Here is a 22,028-nt window from a genome sequence, read left to right on the forward strand (position 1 = left end):
CAATCAATAGGATGACAATCAGGCATGAGTGGGCACCCTGTTTTATTTAAAGAACAGGGATCTATCAGTGTCTGATCCTCACAACACATGTTTGTGGAAGTGTATCATGGCACGAACAAAGGAGATTTCTGAGGACCTCAGAAAAAGTGTTATTGATGCTCATCAAGCTGGAAACGGTTACAAAACTATCTCTAAAGAGTTTGGACTCCACCAATCCACAGTCAGACAGATTGTGTACAAATGGAGGAAATTCAAAACCATTGTTACCTTCCTCCGGAGTGGTCGACCAACAAAGATCACTCCAAGAGCAAGGCGTGTAATAGTCGGCAAGGTCACAAAGGACCCCAGGGTAACTTCTAAGCAACTGAAGGCCTCTCTCACATTAGCTAATGTTAATGTTCATGAGTCCACCATCAGGAGAACACTGAACAACAATGGTGTGCATGGCAGGGTTGCAAGGAGAAAGCCACTGCTCTCCAAAAAGAACATTGCTGCTCATCTGCAGTTTGCTAAAGATCACGTGGACAAGCCAAAAGGCTATTGGAAAAATGTTTTGTGGACGGATGAGACCAAAATAAAACTTTTTGGTTTAAATGTGAAGCGTTATGTTTGGAGAAAGGACAACACTGCATTCCAGCATAAGAACCTTATCCCATCTGTGAAACATGGTGGTGGTAGTATCATGGTTTGGGCCTGTTTTGCTGCTTCTGGGCCAGGACGGCTTGCCATCATTGATGGAACAATGAATTCTGAATTATACCAGCAAATTCTAAAGGAAAATGTCAGGACATCTGTCCATGAACTGAATCTCAAGAGAAGGTGGGTCATGCAGCAAGACAACAAACCTAAGCACACAGGCTGTTCTACCAAAGAATGGTTAAAGAAGAATAAAGTTAATGTTTTGGAATGGCCAAGTCAAAATCCTGACCTTAATCCAATCGAAATGTTGTGGAAGGACCTGAAGCAAGCAGTTCATGTGAGGAAACCCACCAGCATCCCAGAGTGGAAGCTGTTCTGTACAGAGGAATGGGCTAACATTCCTCCAAGCCGGTGTGCAGGACTGATCAACAGTTACCGGAAGCGTTTAGTTGCAGTTGTTGCTGCACAAGGGGGGGGGTCACACCAGATACTGAAAGCAAAGGTTCACATACTTTTGCCACTCACAGATATGTAATATTGGATCATTTTCCTCAATAAATAAATGACAAAGTATAATATTTCTGTCTCTTTTGTTTAACTGGGTTCTCTTTATCTACTTTTAGGACTTGTGTGAAAATCTGATGTTGTTTTAGGTCATATTTATGCAGAAATATAGAAAATTCTAAAGGGTTCACAAACTTTCAAGCACCACTGTAGTTAAGATGCTCTTAGCTTTAAGAGGTTTTTGGGAAACCCACCCCTGACCTGTAGTGTATTGAACTGTAGTGTACTGTACTGTCATGTACTGAACTGTAGTGTACTGTACTGTACTATATTGAACTGTACTGAACTGTGCCGAGTTTCCCAAAAGCATCATAGCACAAAGATCATTGTTAAATGGTAGAGCAAGCAGCACAATGAATGCTCTCTCTCATAGTTAAGATGCTTTTAGCTTTAAGAGGTTTTTGGGAAACCCACCCCTGACCTATAGTGTATTGAACTGTACTGTACTGAACTGAACTGTCATGTACTGAACTGTAGTGTACTGTACTGTACTGTCATGTACTGAACTGTAGTGTAGTGTACTGTACTGTACTATATTGAACTGTACTGAACTGTGCTGAGTTTCCCAAAAGTATCGTAGCACAAAGATCATCGTTAAATGGTTGAGCAAGCAGCACAATGAATGCTCTCTCATAGTTAAGATGCTCTTAGCTTTAAGAGGTTTTTGGGAAACCCACCCCTGACCTGTAGTGTATCGAACTATAGTGTACTGTACTGAACTGTCATGTACTGTACTGAACTGTAGTGTACTGTACTATATTGAATTGTACTGAACTGTGCCGAGTTTCCCAAAATCATCATAGCACAAATATCATCGTTAAATGGTAGAGCAAGCAGCACAATGAATGCTCTCTCTCATAGTTAAGATGCTCTTAGTGTTAAGAGGCTTTTGGGAAACCCACCCCTGACCTGTAGTGTATTGGACTGTAGTGTACTGTACTGTCATGTACTGAACTGTAGTGTACTGTACTGTATTGAACTGAACTGTAGTGTATTAAAGTGTACTGTACTGAACTGTAGTGTACTGTACCATACTGTATTGAGCTGAACTATACTGGACTGGACTGAACTGAACTGAACGGAACTGCTGCAGTGAAAAAGATGCACAAATGACACCTGCTTTCTTTTTGTCAAAAATCTATATATTTATTTTAATAAACATATAAGTCAAATACATAGAACTTAATGGCTTAAAAAATAAATCAAATTAAAGTAGTTAAAACAGTTAACACAAAAAAAACCCCTTAAGAATTCATGCATTGCTGACAGTATTTCCTGTCACAGGCTTCCTTTTCCTAATACAGTCCTTCCACTTTCCCAGAAAGCAGAGCAATCTCATCGGCAGGGGCGTGGCCTCATGGGTGCCACAGGGTGGCAACTGCTACCCTAGAAATAGGTTTAACTCTATCTCTAGGTCTTTTACTCAATTAATGGAGATGTATATGTATCTAATAGAATATCTTTTATTCTATCCACATTCAGTGGATATGAGCAATCGTGCACTCTGATTAGCTACTCTACTACTAGGCTATCAGCTCATATACCGTGAGTAGAGAAAAACAAAATGGCAGAGAGTGTTGCTGAACCAACCAAGGATGAAATAAAAATTCTACTCTAAAACAACCCCCCCCCAAAAAACACAAAAAAGTAAGAAAATATGGAATAAGAGTATTTGATGGTAAGAACGTATTTTTTTACTTTTCAAGAATTTTTATTATAGCATTTTTCACAAACTGCTACTGTAATTTCGCCGGTTTGATTACATTCTCAGCGGAAATTATTTCGTCGGACGTTTTGTATAGAGTTTTTATTTATCGAATTTGCAAAAAAATAAAAAATAAAAATGCTGTTTCTCAAAGTCCAGTGAATGTGGATAGAATAAAACAGTTATTCCACTCAATCTTGTCGTACATGGCTTATAGCCAACTCGGCATGACATGCCTCGTCGGCTATCAGCTCATGTACAGCTCAATTTTGTGAAAAAAAATGTTAATTGTAGCATTGAGCTAACTAAGGAAAGAATCAGATATTCTGAAAACATAATGGCTTATACATAGTTAGGTGGTGTTGCCTATTAAGTCAGCTTCAGCCAACTGTATGATTATTGGCCCAATGTTGCTGCCACAAACAAAAATCTCAGATCTGTAATCTAAAAACTCATAATGATTCACCATTGGCAGATGTAGTGCCATTGTGACCGAGGCTAGCTAAACAAATTTCTGGTAGTCAGTACGTTTGTCTAAAAGCTACCAATAGGGGAAGGCATAGGATGACTCACAGGACAGCTACAGATAGACTAGCAGAAACGGCAAAATGTGAACAAATCATGTTAATGGACAGAAAAGTGTTCTTATTTCTTCAAGCTTAAGTTAAAGAATGTTTCTTTTTATATGACCTCCTTTTGTTCAGGAGCTGGATCATACTACAGTGGTGCTTGAAAGTTTGTGAACCCTTTAGAATTTTCTATATTTCTGCATAAATATAACCTAAAACATCATCAGGTTTTCACACAAGTCCTAAAAGTAGATAAAGAGAACCCAGTTAAACAAATGAGACAAAAATATTATACTTGGTCATTTATTTATTGAGGAAAATGATCCAATATTACATATCTGTGAGGGGCAAAAGTATGTGAACCTCTAGGATTAGCAGTTAATTTGAAGGTGAAATTAGAGTCAGGTGTTTTCAATCAATGGGATGACAATCAGGTGTGAGTGGGCACCCTGTTTTATTTAAAGAACAGGGATCTATCAAAGTCTGAGCTTCACAACACATGTTTGTGGAAGTGTATCATGGCATGAACAAAGGAGATTTCTGAGGACCTCAGAAAAAGCGTTGTTGATGCTCATCAAGCTGGAAAAGGTTACAAAACCATCTCTAAAGAGTTTGGACTCCACCAATCCACAGTCAGACAGATTCTGTACGAATGGAGGAAATTCAAGACCATTGTTACCCTCCCCAGGAGTGGTCGACCAACAAAGATCACTCCAAGAGCAAGGCGTGTAATCATCGGCGAGGTCACAAAGGACCCCAGGGTAACTTCTAAGCAACTGAAGGCCTCTCTCACATTGGCCAATGTTAATGTTCATGAGTCCACCATCAGGAGAACACTGAACAACAATGGTGTGCATGGCAGGGTTGCAAGGAGAAAGCCACTGCTCTCCAAAATGAACATTGCTGCTTATCTGCAGTTTGCTAAAGATCACGTGGACAAGCCAGAAGGCTATTGGAAAAATGTTTTGTGGACGGATGAAACAAAAATAGAACTTTTTGGTTTAAATGAGAAGCGTTATGTTTGGAGAAAGGAAAACAGTGCATTCCAGCATAAGAACCTTATCCCATCTGTGAAACATGGTGGTGGTAGTATCATGTTTTGGGCCTGTTTTGCTGCATCTGGGCCAGGACGGCTTGCTATCATTGATGGAACAATGAATTCTGAATTATACCAGTGAATTCTAAAGGAAAATGTCAGGACATCTGTCCATGAACTGAATCTCAAGAGAAGGTGGGTCATGCAGCAAGACAACGACCCTAAGCACACAAGTCGTTTTACCAAAGAAAGGTTAAAGAAGAATAAAAAGTTAATGTTTTGAAATGGCCAAGTCAAAGTCCTGACCTTAATCCGATTGAAATGTTGTGGAAGGACCTGAAGCGAGCAGTTCGTGTGAGGAAACCCACCAACATCCCAGAGTTGAAGCTGTTCTGTATGGAATAAAATTCCTCCAAGCCGGTGTGCAGGACCGATCAACAGTTACCGGAAACGTTTAGTTGCAGTTATTGCTGCACAAGGGGGTCACACCAGATACTGAAAGCAAAGGTTCACATACTTTTGCCACTCACAGATACGTAATATTGGATCATTTTCCTCAATAAATAAATGACCAAGTATAATATTTTTGTCTCATTTGTTTAACTGGGTTCTCTTTATCTACTTTTAGGACTTGCGTGAAAATCTGATGATGTTTTAGGTCATATTTATGCAGAAATATAGAAAATTCTGAAGGGTTCACAAACTTTCAAGTACCACTGTAAGTGATAATATAAGCAGAATATAGTATTTGAATATAATCATGGGTCTATCTTTAGAGGATCTTCATCATATAATGTGACATGGAGAATACATTATTGGACAGTCTGCTATGGAATTTAGCCAAGAATGTATTAGGATTGTCTTACAAGGAATAATCTTAAAGGACTGTTATAATTACACAGTCTAAAACCGACTTTAGTGCACTTCCTCTTTGCCACTTTCTGCCACTATTAATCATTAAAAATCCAAATGAATCAGTTTTCTTCCTGTCTTATTGTGTGAACGGCTTGATAAGTCCAAGATCCATGGCTTTGGACAGGCACACACGTGCTGCATCGATTCCCCCCTGTTTCTTTGGATTGTCTTCCATCTTGGCGATGTAGGTAAGGATCTCTAGTATCTCAGTCTCCATTAGCTTCTTAGCCAACTCTGCATCAGCGTCCAGCATGTTGAAGATGATCACAATGCCTCGGTGCTGGATTTGAGGATTGTCATGGATGCACAGCCTCTGGAGGATCTCAAGCCACTGCTCAGTCTGACATTTAAAAAGAGCAATGAATCAAGTCAAATGAAGTCAAGTTTGTTTGTATAGCATTTTTAACAATAGACATTGTTTCAAAGCAGCTTTACAGAATCTGAATGACCCAAGACATGAGCCAATTTTATCCCTAATCTACCACCAATGAGCAAGCCTGTGGTGACAGCGGCAAAGAAAAGCTCCCCCAGATGACACGAGGAAGAAACCTTGAGAGGAACCAGACCCAAAAGGGAACCCATCCTCACCCGGACAACAACAGACAACGTGACAATCATCAAGACCATCACTGATAATGTATTCATTACAGTTAGATAATTTAGACAGTGGTTAACATTCCCATTTGTGTTATTTATTATTTTCTTGCTCTAAATTGCTCAGCTCAACAGTTAAGGTCTGTTTTGGACATATTACCACATGTACCACATGAAGACCACAAATAATGCTTAGTACACATAATAGCTGCAGAAGAATTGACTAGTATTATTCAACCCCTTAATTTACTTGATCAGTCAAAAGGCTAATAATATTTTTTTTTTAAAAGTCAGTAAATAATACGCATTTGATCATGTTAGGTTGTCATTTCCAGCACAGGAACAAAATTTAAAAATCAAGGACCCCCTGGCTATGTTTCACAGACCCCAATCAGAGAATCACTTTTCTAGATGACCTATTTTTACTGCCACCTATGTCACCCAAGCCCAAAGTCTGCTTTCCATGGGTCATTGTACATACCACTTTGGTCATCTTGACACACAGCTTCTTCTCGGCTGCAGTGATCATAGCCAATCCACCAGCTGCCGCTACCTGTAGTTTTTCATCATCCTCACCACAAAGCAGTACGAGGAGCTTCAGCTTGTCATTCCCATCCTCCAGATACCTCTCCTGAACCTGTCAAAGCAAGATTGAACACTTTTCACTATATTCTGAAGTGCCAGCACTTCAGACAGTAGGTTAGATACAGGCTTGATTATTGTCTGTCCTACCGAATGTTCTTCCTCACCTCTTTACAGCAAACAAGATTGCACATGCACTCTGTAGCAGCCTGTCTGATTTGCTCATGCTCCTCAAACATGTAGTTCTCAATCTCTGGAAGGGCCTTCTCCTTCAGGATTTTCGTTCTGAGACAGAAACAAAAGGGGAAATGGTTATTTCAAAGAAAGGCCAGGACAGGATTTCGTTTGTTAGGATTTGTAATGTATAGTACTCACCGAAGCTTGTCGTTTAATGCAGCCAAATTAGTGAGACTCACTAATGACTCATAGTTCTGAATACCGTCTCTTTCTGTGTTCAGCAAGGACACTAGTGGTCGCACAACTTCATATACCTGAGAGAAAGCAAGAGAAAAATAGTGATAAGAAATGTCATTAAAACCCAGGTACCTGTTTTGACTTACCATCAAGTCTTTCCATGTTACAACCCCGATTTCAAAAAAGTTGGGACAAAGTACAAATTGTAAATAAAAACGGAATGCAATGATGTGGAAGTTTCAAAATTCCATATTTTATTCAGAATAGAACCTAGATGACATATCAAATGTTTAAACTGAGAAAATGTATAATTTAAAGAGAAAAATTAGGTGATTTTAAATTTCATGACAACAACACATCTCAAAAAAGTTGGGACAAGGCCATGTTTACCACTGTGAGACATCCCCTTTTCTCTTTACAACAGTCTGTAAACGTCTGGGGACTGAGGAGACAAGTTGCTCAAGTTTAGGGATAGGAATGTTAACCCATTCTTGTCTAATGTAGGATTCTAGTTGTTCAACTGTCTTAGGTCTTTGTCGTATCTTCCGTTTTATGATGCGCCAAATGTTTTCTATGGGTGAAAGATCTAGACTGCAGGCTGGCCAGTTCAGTACCCAGACCCTTCTTCTACGCAGCCATGATGCTGTAATTGATGCAGTATGTGGTTTGGCATTGTCATGTTGGAAAATGGAAGGTCTTCCCTGAAAGAGACGTTGTCTGGATGGGAGCATATGTTGCTCTAGAACCTGGATATACCTTTGAGCATTGATGGTGTCTTTCCAGATGTGTAAGCTGCCCATGCCACATGCACTAATGCAACCCCATACCATCAGAGGTGCAGGCTTCTGAACTGAGCGCTGATAACAACTTGGGTCATCCTTCTCCTCTTTAGTCCGAATGACACCGCGTCCCTGATTTCCATAAAGAACTTCAAATTTTGATTCGTCTGACCACAGAACAGTTTTCCACTTTGCCACAGTCCATTTTAAATGAGCCTTGGCCCAGAGAAGACGTCTGCGCTTCTGGATCATGTTTAGATACGGCTTCTTCTTTGAACTATAGAGTTTTAGCTGGCGACGGCGGATGGCACGGTGAATTGTGCTCACAGATAATGTTCTCTGGAAATATTCCTGAGCCCATTTTGTGATTTACAATACAGAAGCATGCCTGTATGTGATGCAGTGCCGTCTAAGGGCCCGAAGATCACGGGCACCCAGTATGGTTTTCTGGCCTTGACCCTTACGCACAGAGATTCTTCCAGATTCTCTGAATCTTTTGATGATATTATGCACTGTAGATGATATGTTCAAACTCTTTGCAATTTTACACTGTCGAACTCCTTTCTGATATTGCTCCACTATTTGTCGGGGCAGAATTAGGGGGATTGGTGATCCTCTTCCCATCTTTACTTCTGAGAGCCGCTGCCACTCCAAGATGCTCTTTTTATACCCAGTCATGTTAATGACCTATTGCCAATTGACCTAATGAGTTGCAATTTGGTCCTCCAGCTGTTCCTTTTTTGTACCTTTAACTTTTCCAGCCTCTTATTGCCCCTGTCCCAACTTTTTTGAGATGTGTTGCTGTCATGAAATTTCAAATGAGCCAATATTTGGCATGAAATTTCAAAATGTCTCACTTTCGACATTTGATATGTTGTCTATGTTCTATTGTGAATACAATATCAGTTTTTGAGATTTGCAAATTATTGCATTCCGTTTTTAGTTACAATTTGTACTTTGTCCCAACTTTTTTGGAATCGGGGTTTTACAATAAATAGTGTAAAGTGTAAAATGTTCTTACCCTCTCACCAGGGAAGGCAATCTCAGGGTTTGAGACGGCTGCAATCTTAGCCAGTGCATGTGAGGCCTTTATTTTCCCTGCATCTGTTCCCTCGATGGCCAAAGGAATAAGAGCCTGTGCCAAGGTAACCCAAAAGTTAAGAAACTTGTTTGAAAACAAGGTTTACTTAAGCAGCATTAGACCCAAGGTTAGGTATTTCTTTTACCTTTCCACCACCTTGGGCAACAATTGTTCCACGATCTCTTGGATCGTCAGCTAAAGCAAGGAATACCCTAATAATGGGGGGGGGAAAGTGAAATGTTGACTTGTGTTGCCTTAAGGAAGATGTGCTCTCATAGAGTATACCAGATCATCTTAAACCACATGAGCAAAGCAAAGTTTGAATCCTTACCTTGCAAGCATTTCCTTGGTTTGGTCAGTCAAAATGGAACTGTCTGCTTTCACCATGACTGTAAGTGCTGATATCACTCCAGCTTTCAAGAGCTTTTTCACTCTCCTCTCAATGAAATCCTTTTTGTCCTGAGATTAAAATAGTATGTTTCAGTGTGCTGTTGCTCGAACAGAATAACACCTAAAGTTGCTTAAAGCTACAGGACATTATGTTAGTGACATAATAGGGCATCTGCATGGTGATCTGGGAAAACCTGTTGCATATCACTGTCCGTGAATTCTGGCAAACATCCAAAATGATAAAAAAAAATTGGAAACAATGTTCTATAAGAAGCCAGTTTCATAAACTTGGTGGTAAAAACAGTCAGTCTCCCTAAAGCCTGGCGCACACGGGCGACTTCTCATCGCAAGAGTATTGCGAATTTTGGATGCAAGTTTCCTCTCTCGGGTAGCTGCATGTGCATGTTATCTGCAACCAGTGGGCGATGCAAGTCACATGGAAATCACGTGACTACTTCGCGGGCAGGGATTGACTTAGCCTTTGGAGGTGATCGCTTCATTATTGCAAAGACACGCACACACGGTGATATCTCTGCAGCAAGTCAGCGACTGGCGATTTTTTGTCGCAGAATATCAAGCATGCTTGATACCTGTGATCTGTCGCAAGCAACAAAAAAATTGTCGTCGTAAATATCTGCACACGAAGCGATTTTTCGCTTGTGTCAAAAAATTGCACGACCAAGTGACGGAAAATCACCCTTGTGTGCCAGGCTTAAAGATGTCTAAAACCATGTTACATTACATTATGGCATTTAGCAGACGCTCTTATCCATAGCAACGTACAACATACCCAGAGCAGCCTGGGGAGCAAGTGAGGGTTAGATGCCTTGCTCAAGCACACTTTAGCCATTCCTGCTGGTCCAGGGAATTGAACTGGCAACCTTTTGGTCCCAAAGCTGCTTCTCTAACCATTAGGCCATGGCTTCCCCATTGTTAGCTTTGTGCAATTTCTTCACACAGTGACTATTACTTTGATCAAGTTGTCACAGCAAAACAATCATAAGTCTAATCAATTCAGGTTGTAATCAGATACCATCCATCCATCCATTTTGGCATATTAGTACAGTGACGTGGCCGCTCTGACGGCTTCAGCCATCAGAGTGTTTAGGGAAGATTACAGTAGTGGTAGGCGTCACGGTGGTGTAGTGGTTAGCACTGTCGCCTCACAGCAAGAAGGTCCTGGGTTTGAGCCCAGCAGCTGATGATGGCCTTTCTGTGTGGAGTTTGCATGTTTTCCGCATGGGTTTCCTCCGGGTGCTCTGGTTTCCCCCACAGTCCAAAGGCATGCAGGTTAGGCTAATTGGTGGCTCTAAATTGACCGTAGGTGTGAATGGTTGTCTGTGTCTATGTGTCAGCCTTGTGATGACCTGGCGACTTGTCCAGGGTGTACCCAACCTCTCGCCCATAGTCAGCTGGGATAGGGTCCAGCTTGCCTGCGACCCTGTAGGACAGGATACGTGGCTACAGATAATGGATGGATACAGTAGTGGTTTCCCGTTGCCTTCTACTGGATTATTATAGAGGTTTTCTCCTCTCAACCATTCACACTCACATTCATACCTATGGACAATTTTAGAGCCACCAATTAGCCTAACCTGCATGTCTTTGGACTGTGGGGGAAACTGGAGCACCCAGAGGAAACCCATGCAGACACGGGGAGAACATGCAAACACCACACAGAAAGGCCCCTGTTGACCGCTGGGCTCGAACCCAGAACCTTCTTGCTGTGAGGTGACAGTGCTAACCGCTACAACACCGTGCCACCCAATTAGATACCAGTTGTCAAAACGTCTGTATTCTCCTGTGCGAAAGTTGGACTGTAACCAGTTACTCAGTAACCAGTCTTTAAAATGCTAACACTTTACCTGTGGTTTAGATACATGCACAAGAGCAACATTTCAATTCAAGGAAGTCTGTAGGTTTCAGACTGTTGAATATGCAGCATAGTAGAAAATGTCAACATTTCACCAGGTGAAGGGTTTTCCCAGGCCACCATGCAAACACAGCGCATTATCAGATACTATTTATATAATTATCACAGCTACAGTACTTGGTCATTTTGTGTGTTCATTACCTTTGGGTGCTGCTCAGGGACATGCTGCTTGGAGAATTTGGCCAACTGCACCATCTCAGGGATGATCTCTTTCTTGTCATAGCTGTTGGTGCAGTTCACCAGTGTACAGGCAACAGCATACAGGATGGTTTTATCTTTGGACTATATGAATAAAGTAATATCATTATATAATAAAAAAAATACAGTGTTGAATCTGCCATCTTATAAGTCATCTCATCTCTTCTATTTGAAATGAACACCGAATTGTTTTTAGTCCTCTCCTACCTTGGTAAGCTCAAACATGGCTCTCATGGCTGGCTCATCTTCAACAAAGTCATCTTTTACATCAGCATCATTGGTCAGGTACGCTAAACCCTCAATCGCCCATTTTCTTGAGCGAACATCAAGAGTGGGGTTGCACAGCCATCTGAAATCAAGAGTTTGATTATACATAGTTATTATTTAGCTTTAAAACATGCTTTGTAAGAGTTATATTTGCTACAGATGTGTCTATAATTACTTTGCTGACGTTTCCTGAAAACAGGGCACTTACTTTCTGCATTGCTTGGCCAGTTTTTCAGTGGAGCCCTCAGCGAACTGTCTCATGCTATAATCATCACCTCCAGCTGAGCCCAGTTTACACAAACCCTGCAGAGAAAGAATACACAATTATATTTATGAACTAAATGAAAGTTATAATATTATTTAACACAGTGTGAATACATTTATGCAGCATTTTATTTTGGTCAAATGGATAGTATTATGTGATTACACAAGCTATCATTTGTCAAAAATGAATGTGTGTGTAGAGAAATGCTGTCTGTATAATCTACAATTCAGGTTGCACATGAAGTTCTGTTGTATAATTATCAAGGAATGGGCCATATACAGTGGTGCTTGAAAGTTTGTGAACCCTTTAGAATTTTCTATATTTCTGCATAAATATGACCTAAAACATCATCAGATTTTCACACAAGTCCTAAAAGTAGATAAAGAGAACCCAGTTAAACAAATGAGACAAAAATATTGTACTTGGTCATTTATTTATTGAGGAAAATGATCCAATATTACATATCTGTGAGTGGCAAAAGTTTGTGAACCTTTGCTTTCAGTAATCTGGTGTGACCCCCTTGTGCAGCAATAACTGCAACTAAACGTTTCCGGTAACTGTTGATCAGTCCTGCACACCGGCTTGGAGGAATTTTAGCCCATTCCTCTGTACAGAACAGCTTCAAATCTGGGATGTTGGTGAGTTTCCTCACATGAACTGCTCGCTTCAGGTCCTTCCACAACATTTCCATTGGATTAAGGTCAGGACTTTGACTTGGCCATTCCAAAACATTAACTTTATTCTTCTTTAACCATTCTTTGGTAGAACAACTTGTGAGCTTAGGGTTGTTGTCTTGCTGCATGACCCACCTTCTCTTGAGATTTAGTTCATGGACAGATGTCCTGACATTTTCCTTTAGAATTCACTGGTATAATTCAGAATTCATTGTTCTGTCAATGATGGAAAGCCGTCCTGGCCCAGATGCAGCAAAACAGGCCCAAACCATGATACTACCACCACCATGTTTCACAGATGGGAAAAGGTTCTTATGCTGGAATGCAGTGTTTTCCTTTCTCCAAACATAATGCTTCTCATTTAAACCAAAAAGTTCTATTTTGGTTTCATCCGTCTACAAAACATTTTTCCAATAGCCTTCTGGCTTGTCCACGTGATCTTTAGCAAACTGCAGATGAGCAGCAATGTTCTTTTTGGAGAGCAGTGGCTTTCTCCTTGCAACCCTGCCATGCACACCATTGTTATTCAGTGTTCTCCTGATGGTGGACTCATGAACATTAACATTGGCCAATGTGAGAGAGGCCTTCAGTTGCTTAGAAGTTACCCTGGGGTCCTTTGTGACCTTGCCGACGATTACACGCCTTGCTCTTGGAGTGATCTTTGTTGGTCGACCACTCCTGGGGAGGGTAACAATGATCTTGAATTTCCTCCATTTGTACACAATCTGTCTGACTGTGGATTGGTGGACTCCAAACTCTTTAGAGATGGTTTTGTAACCTTTTCCAGCTTGATGAGCATCAACAACGCTTTTTCTGAGGTCCTCAGAAATCTCCTTTGTTCGTGCCATGATACACTTCCACAAACATGTGTTGTGAAGATCAGACTTTGATAGATCCCTGTTCTTTAAATAAAACAGGGTGCCCACTCACACCTGATTGTCATCCCATTGATTGAAAACACCTGACTCTAATTTCACCTTCAAATTAACTGCTAATCCGAGAGGTTCACATACTTTTGCCACTCACAGATATGTAATATTGGATCATTTTCCTCAATAAATAAATGACCAAGTATAATATTTTTGTCTCATTTGTTTAACTGGGTTCTCTTTATCTACTTTTAGGACTTGTGTGAAAATCTGATGTTGTTTTAGGTCATATTTATGCAGAAATATAGAAAATTCTAAAGGGTTCACAAATTTTCAAGCACCACTGTAAATGGGTATAAAGCCCAGATCTGACCAAAGATCATTTTAAACACCAGTTTAGAAAGCAGCTTTACCACAAGTGCTCTGATCTTGATCTTCTCATTTTTGGTCTTTTTGTAGATGTCTTTAAGCAAAGATACGCCATTAGTGATGATGAAGGAAGCTCTGCTCATTTTGGTGGAGGCGTGAATGAGAGCTTCGATAGCCACAAGCTGATCCACCTCTCGCTCAGAACCACACAGCGCGACCATCATTTCCATTACTCCCTGACGACCCACAAGCACGTTTCCTACATCATAGGGCCCCTGCATCAAGCCTGACAAAGTGTTCATGGCATGGATGTTTTTGTCCATGTCGTTGGGATCAAATTTGCTCCTGTGGACAGGAAACAAAGGTTTATTTGGATAAGGAACTTGAATAAAAGCTCATATATATGTTGACAGCATTTTTATAGTAGATTCAACTCACTTGATGTATTCATCACAGATGTCTCTGTAGTTGTCTCTTTCAGGATCGCATCGCAAGTCATCATAGAGCTTGTTAAGAAGCACGCTGGCAATAAGCTGCGTATTCTCAGTCATAGGCAACTGATTGGGCAAATCGGGCACCTGACCACACACCTTCAGAATCTTCTTCAGGCCTGGTTTGGAGAATTTCCATAGCTATATTATGGCCAAGACATTAGATTTTTCATTTATGTTATCCAGATCACTCTATTATCTAGTACTAACCATGATCGATTGTAAATAAGGCCTTGGAGTGGTCCAGATCTTTCTTGTCCTTTCTGGGCACGTTTCTACTCAGCAGGTTAAGAGCCTGGTCTCGTCCATGTCCTGACACGTTCTTACTGACAATCATGTCCAGCAGTTTGAGTAGAATAGTCTTCAGGTCCTTGTTTGAGTCTTTTGGACAAAAGTGGGAAATTCCCATTTGATTGATTATACTGTACCCAAGAAAAGCGCTGAGTATCAGGAAAACAACCACATACAGTACACTGTCAGAAATAGGGGTACAGTAGGAGTCCATTTCTGTCCCCCAAGGTATAATCTGCACTAATGTACCCCTAGGGCTCATTATGCGACCTCAAGGTAACTATGTGTACCTTTTTTAAGGCCAAAAAGGTACATATATGTTCTCAAACAGTATATAAAAAGGTACAAATAAGTACTTTAGAAAGTACTGTCCCAGAGACAAACCATTGTACCCCTAAAGGTACAATAATGTACTTTATTTTCTGAGAGTGTACCATCTTGGGGCGGCATGGTGGTGTAGTGGTTAGCGCTGTCGCCTCACAGCAAGAAGGTCCGGGTTCGAGCCCCATGGCCGGCGAGGGCCTTTCTGTACGGAGTTTGCATGTTCTCCCTGTGTCTGCGTGGGTTTCCTCCGGGTGCTCCGGTTTCCCCCACAGTCCAAAGACATGCAGGTTAGGTTAACTGGTGACTCTAAATTGACCGTAGGTGTGAGTGTGAATGGTTGTCTATGTCTATGTGTCAGCCCTGCGATGACCTGGCGACTTGTCCAGGGTGTACCCCGCCTTTCACCCGTAGTCAGCTGGGATAGGCTCCAGCTTGCCTGCGACCCTGTAGAACAGGATAAAGCGGCTAGAGATAATGAGATGAGACTTCTTAGGAATTGAATGTAATCACAGATAAGGAAAAAATAAAAAACAGTTACATTAAGTGAAGGAATTCATTCTTATTGAATTAAAAGTAGAAGCAGTAATCTATAACTCAATTTAAATGAAAAGTCCACCCATCCATTATCTGTAGCCGCTTATCCTGTCCTACAGGGTTATAGGCAAGCTGGAGCCTATCCCAGCTGACTATGGGCAAGAGGTGGGGTACACCCTGGACAAGTCACCAGGTCGTCACAAGGCTAACACATAGACACCCATTCACGCTCACATTCACACCTACAGTTAATTTAGAGCCACCAATTAGCCTAACCTGCATGTCTTTGGACTGTGGGGGAAACCGGAGCAAACCCACACTGACACGGGGAGAACATGCAAACTCCACACAGAAAGGCCCTCGCCGGCTGCTGGGCTCAAACCCAGGACCTTCTTGCTGTGAGGCGACAGCGCTAACCACTACACCGCTGTGTCACCCTAAATGAAAAGTCATGATTGTTAAAGTTATAACGACAGGTGAGAAGCTGTTTGTAGATTTCCTTACAGTTCAGAGAAACAAAATCCAACCCAGGAACCTTGCTTGTTTGAATTTTTCTGCATTTTCTATGCAATCTCATTCTTCTTATTCTTTTTTTTAATTAAAGTACATTTATTTTATGAAGAATAAGATAGACTAATTACCAGTCTATGGCAAAGATGTCTGGTTGTGGTATCCTTAAAAACGACTGGCTATGGATTTTATGGTATGTTTTAAATACAGTTAATAAATAATGATTGAAATGGACATGGGGAAAAGGCTAAATACGTCTACATGTCTAAATTAAATTGTAAGGCATTTTTTCCATGAAATTGTAATTGAGTATTGTAAATCCCTGTAGGGATTAGGGTGAGTTTTACATGGGGATGTGGACTAATAATTTTTTTTTTTTATCATCATATCTTTGGGAATTCAGTTCTGTAAAATCTGTCATGTGAGTCATTTTATTATGATGACATTTAAAATGACTTGTCGAAGAAATGACCCTTCTGGAGGCTTTAGCTAAATTATTGAGTTCTTGACACTTCAATCTCTTCTCCCTTGTGGTTCATAATTCATAACATATTCTGTAGAAAATACTTAACAGACGTACAGTACTGTGCAAAAGTCTCAAGCACCCTATTTTTTTCATACACACTTTGTTATAGATTTCTATTTTATGACTTCGAGTCAGTACAAAAACATTTCAGAATTCCAAACGTTCGTTTTCCAGCACAAAATTTAACGTTATAGAAAAAAATGTATTTGTATCTGAGCAGCATATTACATAAGAGACCACTTTTCAGATTAAAAAAGAAAACATAATGAAGGCTGCTGGGTTTTGGTGCAAAATTAAGACGCGAGTGTGACAAAGTGTCCAGAAGAACTGTGGCTGGTTCTGTAAGATGCTCAGTAAAACCTACAGCTCATTTCCTTATTAAACTGCACTCACTGGACCTGAGACTACTATTTTTTAAAGCAAAAGGTCGTCTGATACCAAATATTGACTTTGTTTAATTTATTATGGCTTACTGCTTATAGTATTTTTTTAATGTTGAAACATTTCATGTCATTATTTTTAAGCCATTTTTGGTCTACAGCATTTCTTTACATGTGCCTAAGACTTTTGCACAGTACCGTATGTCTGGAAATCTTATCTCATCCATATTGTACTTACTACGACAGGTATTCATTTTTCATTATACCCAGGTAAAGCAGAAATATACTAACATGATAATTAAGTATAGTAAGGAAATATAATTATTTAATGACTTTAAAGAGCTACCATCAGTGTTTGTTTGTTTGTTTTATCTGTAACTGCTTATCCCGTGTGGGGTCGCGGGGCAAGCTGGAGCCTATCCCAGCTGACCATGGGCGAGAGGCAGGGTACACCCTGGACAAGTCGCCAGCTCATCGTAGGGCTGATACATAGAGACACAAACAACCATCCACACTCACGGTCAATTTAGAGCCACCAATTAGACTAACCTGCATATCTTTGGACTGTGGGAGGAAACCCACGCAAACAACATGCAAACTCCACACAGAAAAGCCCTCGTCAGGCTCTGGGCTCGAACCCAGAACCTTCTTGCTGTGAGGCGACAGTGCTAACCACTACACCACCATCAATGTTTAAAACGTTGATAACAAATAGTTATAAGGAAATATTTTACTTACCAAGCACAAGCGCCTCCTCTTTGCCATAAACCCTGTTGTCCGCCCCAGACAGAGAGTCATAGACAGCCTGGAACAGGTTGCAGGTTGCCACAGCAATCTCCTCATTGTCCAAGGCCATGATACTACACAGCTTGTCAATTCCTACCATGTGGATGATTGCAGTGGCCTGTAGGTACAAAACCACAATATGATTAACCCAAAGGCCTGAACTTATTATTCAATTATTCTTAAACTACTATATCATTCAGTAGTACTGTACATTATTATGTCTCTACAGTGAAACTACTGAGAATGGTTTATAATTACAAAGCTATCAGTTTGGACCTGCTGATGGGCCCTTACAAATTGGCACAACAGATGTCCCAGTTAAGATGTGGTGTTTCTTCTCATAAAACTTATATTAATATTAAATATTAGGTGTATTTCAGTATGTGTCCTGCTGTCACTTACCCTCGCTCGGTGGCCTGTACACATTCCAGACAATGTCCGGATGGCAGCCAGGATCATCTCAGTATTCCCAGTCTCAATGAGCTGCATGAGCAGAGCCACTCCATTGTTCTGGAAGATTCTCTCCGAGCCAGCATCTTCTCGAGCCAGGACAATTAGGTTGTTAGCCGCCTGAAGTAGCCCAACCATAAGGAGTTACAATTCAATGGAACAATTTCAAATAAATATTATCAATAGGAGCAAGCATGAAGGTCCAAGGTAAATGTTTTCCCACCTTTTCTTTCTTATCTTTATCTGCTTCATCACTCAGCAAGATGTCAAACATATTCTGCACTCTGGAGTCTGTGGAAAAGGTGGTCTTCAGCTGTGGAAGAAATTATGTGGTCAAAAAAAGATTCTCAATACATCTTTCCAGAAAACACCCTGACCACCTTGAAGAAACCTTAGCAACATCAGAAGAAGTTTCCTATGTTGACTGCTTGGTTTGTTGAATGCATACAGAACCATATTTTTGTCATGTAATATGTGCAATTAGTGATGTTTACTAAAATGACTAGTCTTGTTTTTACTAGCTCCAGCAAGTAGGGAAGTCAAACCTTTTGTTGGATCTGAGCTCCAAGTCTTCTAAGAGTCTCCAGAAAAGTCTTGTTTTTAGGTTCCAGTGTTGCACATCTCTGGACATCCTTAAAGGCCATGTCCAGTTTCCCTAGATTCTCTAATGCTTGACATCGTCTGTAGAGAGCTTTGATGTCAGAGGCATCTACATCTATGGCTGCAGCGATGAAACAAAATATAATGAAGACAAACAAGGTAAGGATCTTAACATGTTAACACAAATTATACAGTATTTTAAAGCATGGTTGTGTATAACATAATGCCGGACTAGGCTATTACCTCTGGACGCATCCGAAGCAGCACTGGTATAATTTTCCTAAAATGCCAAACACAAGTTTAGATATCCAAAACAGGTCAAATATTTATCCTTTGAAGAGTTATCATGAGAGTTTTGTCAAATACAGTACCTTCTTGAGGAAACAGGCAGATCTGTTTCTATAGATGACAGCCTGTACATTTTTGTCCTTGCAGACTTTGATGGCTTTTGTGTAGCACTCGATGGCTTTGTCAATCTCTCCTGCTTGGAAGTGTTTGTTGCCTTCCTCTTTCAGCTGGATTGGGTCTCCCATCTCTCCCATCTGAACGCAGATTTACATCATTAACAGACATTATATGTTCCATCCATCCATCCATCCATCCATTATCTGTAGCCGCTTTATCCTGTCCTACAGGGTCACAGGCAAGCTGGAGCCTATCCCAGCTGACTACGGGTGAAAGGCGGGGTACACCCTGGACAAGTCGCCAGGTCATCGCAGGGCTGACACATAGACACAGACAACCATTCAGACTCACATTCACACCTACGGTCAATTTAGAGTCACCAGTTAACCTAACCTGCATGTCTTTGGACTGTGGGGGAAACCGGAGCACCCGGAGGAAACCCACGCGGACACGGGGAGAACATGCAAACTCCGCACAGAAAGGCCCTCGTCGGCTGCTGGGCTCGAACCCAGAACCTTCTTGTTGTGAGGCGACAGTGCTAACCATTACACCACCATGCCGCCTCCTATATGTTCCTGTGGTCTTGAATAAATCTGATAAATACTAGAAAGAGTCCTGAGTCAAAAGGGAACTGTTGGTATGTAAAATGATTGAGTAAATACAGGAATATTTAATAAATAAACACATTTACTGTACCGGTAGCTTGATCAAACTGGCTAACTTCAAGATATAGTTGTTACCCTTGAAATACAAAACATTATGTAAATGTAAAGACCTTCCATTTTTAAGTCACATGTACTGCAAAAATGATATACTTGTCTATAAAATTGAATGAGCGATTCCACGCTTATGGGTACTGAAATGGGGACATGAACTTATTCACCTAAAACCATTTCTTTTTTTACCATCAGGTCACAAAACATGTAATCGTTAATGAATGATATGTTAAAAGATAACTTTAATTTTCTGAGATGTAATAAAAACATATTTATATGCCAAAGTCAAGCCTATGAGTTCCAAAATGATGTCTGTTCCATTACTTCTGTTACGATTGTCCATCTCGCGTCTGTTACAAATTAATTACAATCTAGCTATATACCATGTTAATCTTATTGAAAGAATGTGTATGTTTATTCTACTACACATGTTTATTAATTATATTTGCTAAAACATCACCTTCCTATGTTTCAAAAAGTAATTCTACATTGTTAAAATTGAGAATATATATGTCCACAACACTTCTGTTACGTTCTGACTTTGGCATATAAATATGTTTTTATTACATCTCAGAAAATTAAAGTTATCTTTTAACATATCATTCATTAAAGATTACATGTTTTGTGACCTGATGGTAGAAAAAAGAAATGGTTTTAGGTGAATTTTTTAAAATAAGTTCATGTCCCCATTTCAGTACCCATAAGCGTGGAATCACTCATATATATATATATATATATATATATATATATATATATATATATATATATATATATATATATATATATATATATATATATTTTTTTTTTTTCCACTGACACTACTTACCTTTTGCTTCTGTTTCTAATTTTTTTTTTTTAGCAAATGGCCAGGCACACCATTACTGCAAACTTTAAATGTCGTACCTTCATACCATATTTGGGTAAAACCTTGGCCTCCTGGGAGGCTTTACTATCACACGAGCTTACAGAACAGATAGCAATGTCTATTATCCTAAAGATAAGCTTTCACCCTAGTTTCCATTCCATCTCTACAGATAGAACAAATAAAAAACAAACCTATCTGCGAGAGCCATCAGTTTAACCACATACCGTTACGTTTTTGGAGTCTGCACTTTCCTGTAGTCAAAGTCAACTCAGCAATGGCTGACCACGTGCTTGCTTGTAGCACTCTGTAGGCGTTTTTACTCTTAGAGCAACAGACCTCCAAGTGGCATTTATATTTATCTCTATGTGACATGATGCACAACTGGGATGGAGGCCTGAACCACCCCCTCAATGGGGGAGACTTTGACAAACACCAGCCAACACACTTGTTGAAAAACTTCAGCTTTGAAAGTTGAGCACTGCTTGTATTTTTCCTCAAGTACTTAATGAATTGGAGCACGAGATAATCATGATATTGACATAATGAATATTTGGAAAGGGAAACATGAATACCAGTCCACCCCCACTGAGTAAGAAATGGAGCATCCCAGATATAGTCTATTTAGGGTGTAGGTGTGACAGCTGAGCAATCAGGAGCACATGTTATTACCCCTTCAGTGGCAGGGGTGTCAAGGGTGGGGGGCGGCCCATGACAGCTGGGACAGTCTCGTAGTTTCTATAACCTGTGAGATCTCACAGGAAGGAAGGCATCCAAGTGGGGGAAGATCCTGATACCTACAAGAGTGCAATCCATAATGTTCTGGAACAATCCTGATGAGCTTGTCTATCACAACAGACATGCGTACACATCATGAATTATCTCCGAATTTGCTTAATCTGGTGTCAGGAATTATTTGTTTGATTGTTTGGGATTATATTTTGAACCAAGTTTGCCAAAGAGCATCTGAGATCAGATGGACCTAATGAGAGAGAGAGAGAGAGAGAGAGAGAGAAAGAGAAACCATATTGCTAGCAAAAGCTGCTATAGATTCAGCAATAAAGCCCAAGAGATATGCTATTACTTCAATAAATTAGCAATGTTTATCCCTTTTATTTCTGTCATGAAAAAAGTCCCAATATTCACTACACTTTTGTCAAGCACACATTTCTAAAGAGCTCAGATATTTCTCTGTTCAGTTTCTCAGTTTAATTCTTACTACTGATTTCAGTCTTCATATTTTGGAGAGACTCATGCTGACACAGCTGTCTACAGGATTCTTAACTCTCAGCACATAGTGTGAATAACTC

The 22,028-nt window shown here is 40.3% G+C and overlaps 1 protein-coding gene across 2 annotated transcripts; it reads right to left on the minus strand.

Annotated features, from left to right (window-relative positions):
* Nucleotides 1–5,232: 5,232 nt before the first annotated feature.
* Nucleotides 5,233–21,034, minus strand: unc45b (unc-45 myosin chaperone B). 2 transcript variants are annotated; one of them, XM_060930905.1, is made up of 20 exons: nucleotides 20,946–21,034; nucleotides 19,107–19,277; nucleotides 18,979–19,015; nucleotides 18,681–18,856; nucleotides 18,359–18,448; nucleotides 18,088–18,255; nucleotides 17,638–17,803; nucleotides 14,545–14,715; nucleotides 14,282–14,453; nucleotides 13,888–14,188; nucleotides 11,875–11,969; nucleotides 11,607–11,748; nucleotides 11,343–11,483; nucleotides 9,210–9,337; nucleotides 9,024–9,090; nucleotides 8,819–8,932; nucleotides 6,980–7,095; nucleotides 6,772–6,889; nucleotides 6,504–6,659; nucleotides 5,233–5,768 (listed from the first exon to the last, which is right to left on the minus strand). In XM_060930905.1, the coding sequence occupies exons 2-20, from the start codon at nucleotides 19,275–19,277 to the stop codon at nucleotides 5,505–5,507; spliced, it is 2,793 nt and encodes a 930-aa protein (XP_060786888.1). In that variant the 5' UTR covers nucleotides 20,946–21,034; the 3' UTR covers nucleotides 5,233–5,504. The 2 variants fall into 2 exon arrangements, with proteins under 2 accessions (XP_060786888.1, XP_060786887.1); XM_060930904.1 differs by lacking the exon at nucleotides 20,946–21,034 and adding an exon at nucleotides 19,837–19,878.
* Nucleotides 21,035–22,028: the final 994 nt, after the last annotated feature.

Source organism: Neoarius graeffei, chromosome 10 (assembly GCF_027579695.1).
Source record: "Neoarius graeffei isolate fNeoGra1 chromosome 10, fNeoGra1.pri, whole genome shotgun sequence".
Lineage (NCBI taxonomy): Eukaryota > Metazoa > Chordata > Actinopteri > Siluriformes > Ariidae > Neoarius > Neoarius graeffei.

Coding starts and splice junctions, on each gene's coding strand:
- unc45b (XM_060930905.1), bottom strand. CDS start 19,277: ATGGGAGAGATGGGAGACCCAATCCAGCTGAAAGAGGAAGGCAACAAA. Junction 18,256..18,358: donor ATAAAGATAAGAAAGAAAAG/GTGGGAAAACAT, acceptor GGGCTACTTCAG/GCGGCTAACAACCTAATTGT. Junction 14,454..14,544: donor CTTATTTACAATCGATCATG/GTTAGTACTAGA, acceptor TCTCCAAACCAG/GCCTGAAGAAGATTCTGAAG.